At 35.2% G+C, this 3,032-nt stretch overlaps 1 protein-coding gene across 1 annotated transcript in view; it reads right to left on the minus strand.

Moving 5' to 3' along the window:
- Positions 1-1,384: 1,384 nt before the first annotated feature.
- Positions 1,385-3,032, minus strand: part of LOC127751384 (putative nuclease HARBI1) — a 2,818-nt gene continuing 1,170 nt past the window's right edge. The window contains exons 5-6 of the mRNA XM_052274863.1: positions 1,864-2,002; positions 1,385-1,776 (exon numbers count right to left, since the gene is read on the minus strand). Coding sequence (XP_052130823.1) covers positions 1,385-1,776; positions 1,864-2,002 — 531 coding nt within the window. The remainder of the gene's footprint in view (positions 1,777-1,863; positions 2,003-3,032) is intronic.

Raw genomic sequence — 3,032 nt, forward strand, 5'->3', positions numbered from 1 at the left:
GCCCGTACCTTTGTGTACATTTTTCCACTACCCGCTCGGGTGTCAGCGCCGCAGGCCAAGGTAGATGTATGCCAGGCGCGTCGCAGCGTAACAGTGTTTCGTGAGGTATCGCGAAGCCTGTTACGCGAGACGTGGTCTGGCGTACATCTACCTTGTTTTAATTTATAAGAAAACATTTTGTTTTGCTTTGTCATACATAATGCCACAGTGATTACCATTTAGCACCTGACCCTGGAACTCTCATTCACTAAGTTAAGTTCGAGGGGGGGCTCACTTCGAAAAATCATTGTACAGCCCAAAAAAAATCATTTAAAAAATCAAAAAAAAATCAAAAAAATCAAATTAAAATCAAGTGGAAAGTTGCATAAAAATCCGAAAAATCGAGAAAACGACCTCAAAACTGAGAAAAATGGACACAAAACAAGAAAAAGCACGAAGTTTTTGTAAATTAAACTGTTATTGTCTTTTTCATAACTGAAAAATCAAAAGAAAAATCAAAATCAAAAATCAAAAAAATCAAAAATAATCAAAAGTCAAAAAATCATTGTACACATTTTGTTTGAGTGAGCACCCCCTCGGTTAAGTTCTTATGAAAATGACTTGGCCAGGAAAGGGTTGTTGTAAATGTAGGTAATCCTATAAAATACATTTATACAATATTACTAGAGAACTCATTACTACATCCCCATGTCAGGGAAGGAATGGAAAAAAAAACCATGCCGGCTAAAAGTACAGCTGTTGATTTTAGTTAGTCGAAATAATTCTGATCCTTCTTTTCATTTTTAACTGTGGCCCCTACTAGCTTCTTACAACTAGAGGATCTATGACATCTCACATTTTACTCTTATTCATTGACTGAGAATTTTGAGATCTTGTTATATATACATGTATTATTTTCTATTTATTTTTTGCATTGAATAGATTCCTCATTCGACTTACATCACTTAATGGCTAGTATAAAACCTTTGTAATTCAGGGGGAATTACAAAATCCAACTGATTTAAAATCCAATTAATATATTCTTATGCACTGACAGTACATCATAAATATGTTGACATATGAAAGAGTTTCTAATGGGGTGAATTACATTAACTCATGACATGGCCATATCTAAAAAGATTTGTAAGCAAGGAATGGCTTGTAAAAGCTGTTTGGACAGTACATACAATTCAGTAAATACATGAATACTTGGAATTACTCATCACTTCACAAATACACATTTAAAAGGAAAAATAACAGCATACTTCAACAGGGGCAAAAATATTCTGGGATGATAGGAGTAGTACAAAATCAAGGTGACAATTTACAGATGGGAACATTACAAATGCCACGCAAACTGATGAAATTGAAAGCATCATTGTACTAGAGCAAGGGCAAAATTGTTTCAATGCCTTTGATTAGCATAATTGATGAGGTACTGCAATTCTTGCCTACCCCTCTCAAAAACATTCATATCCATGGGAAGATCTTCAACCTCGGGGAGTACGTACACATCATCTTCTATAAGAGGATCAGGATTGGGAACTCTTCTTCTGTTGCAAAAGTTGTGTAAGACACAGCAAGCATTCACCATCATACCTGCATAGGTGGCATCTCTATAGTTGATACAGCGATCACAGCAGAGTAACCTCCACCTAGCCTTCAAAATGCCTATACACCTTTCCACAACATTTCGGCAGCGGCAGTGCAATTGTGTGTATATAAACTCTGGGGTGCCTGGTTCTGCATGGGGAAGAGGCACGTGAAGCCAGGGTGCTGTGAAGTACCCATTATCTCCTACAGACAAAGGGAGTACATGGTCAAAATAAATAAATTATTTGTAAGGTTTGTTTCTACTGACTGACCCAAAATATGAGGTATTACCTAACAACCAACACCTGTCTTCCCAATATGCCTGCTCCACAACATTTCTAGCCGCAGAAGCTTCCCAAATCAAATTGTCTGTCAGTGATCCAGGCCATCTGGCATCTACATTTAGAATGTTTAGGTCTGCGTCACAGATCTGAAAATAAAAGGTAACATTTTTAAAGATTCAACTTACTTTTGATTTAAAGCAAACTTTGTAATACAGCCAAAATTGGAGTTGCTCAAAAAGGTTCCCTTAAGGTACTTTTAGTACAATCCTTCACATACTACTTATGACTTCAGAAGGTCCTACTGGTAATTAAGTGTGTTGTGCTTCGTTAAGGGAAGTTTTATTATTTGAATTGTTTTTCTGCAAAAGTATGGATAAAATTATTCTGTTGTCCCTTTTTAAAAGGCCATGGTGAAAGTGGTATACCACTACTATAGTAGTTGAAATTGATTCTCCATAAATCACATACTTAATAAATAACTATATATTGTAGGTATGGAGCAATCTTCATAGTCCTAGACACCTTGGCAAAGAGATAGCTTCATTGATAAACTAAAAAGTTTGCATGCAGCATTTCTCTGGCATAATTGTTGGACTTAAACTCTTCCATAAGGTATTTCTGAATCAGAATCATGAGAACTAGTTGAACACAGGGGTTTTGTTATTATTAGGAAGAGTTTTAATTAACACAACACCACTATAATTTTTCCAAAAAGAAAATGACCGTGATTTTTGTTCTGAAAAATAGTGCTAAGGGGATAATCAGAACTATTTTTATTCCCATCTTGACTTTGAGAGAATTTTATCCATACTTTTGCAGAAAATCAATTTAAAAACTTTGGACCCTCCTTTTCTCTGGTTGTCATTGCGAAACATTGTTTAAATGTTTGTCTTTAGTAGTTTTTGTCCAAGTCAGACTTTTATTTTTTCTGCAACCATCGAGTTAGGCTAATTTTTTTAATATATGGTACTTTCATGCAAACTCAGTTATTTTTTATGTTTCATTTGTAGTGATTGTTACCTGTGGTTTTATTTTGTCAGTTCAATAAAAAGGGATTTCACATCCCTAGTGATTCATATCTTAGCCTGTTACTTGGAAAAATCCCTACTATCTACATCAGTTTAAGGGGGTCAGTTGGTAAAAAAGAGGTTGAGCGTTTTTAAAATATTCCAAAAA

This window comes from Frankliniella occidentalis, unplaced genomic scaffold (assembly GCF_000697945.3).
Source record: "Frankliniella occidentalis isolate FOCC.00 unplaced genomic scaffold, Focc_3.1 Scaffold457, whole genome shotgun sequence".
Lineage (NCBI taxonomy): Eukaryota > Metazoa > Arthropoda > Insecta > Thysanoptera > Thripidae > Frankliniella > Frankliniella occidentalis.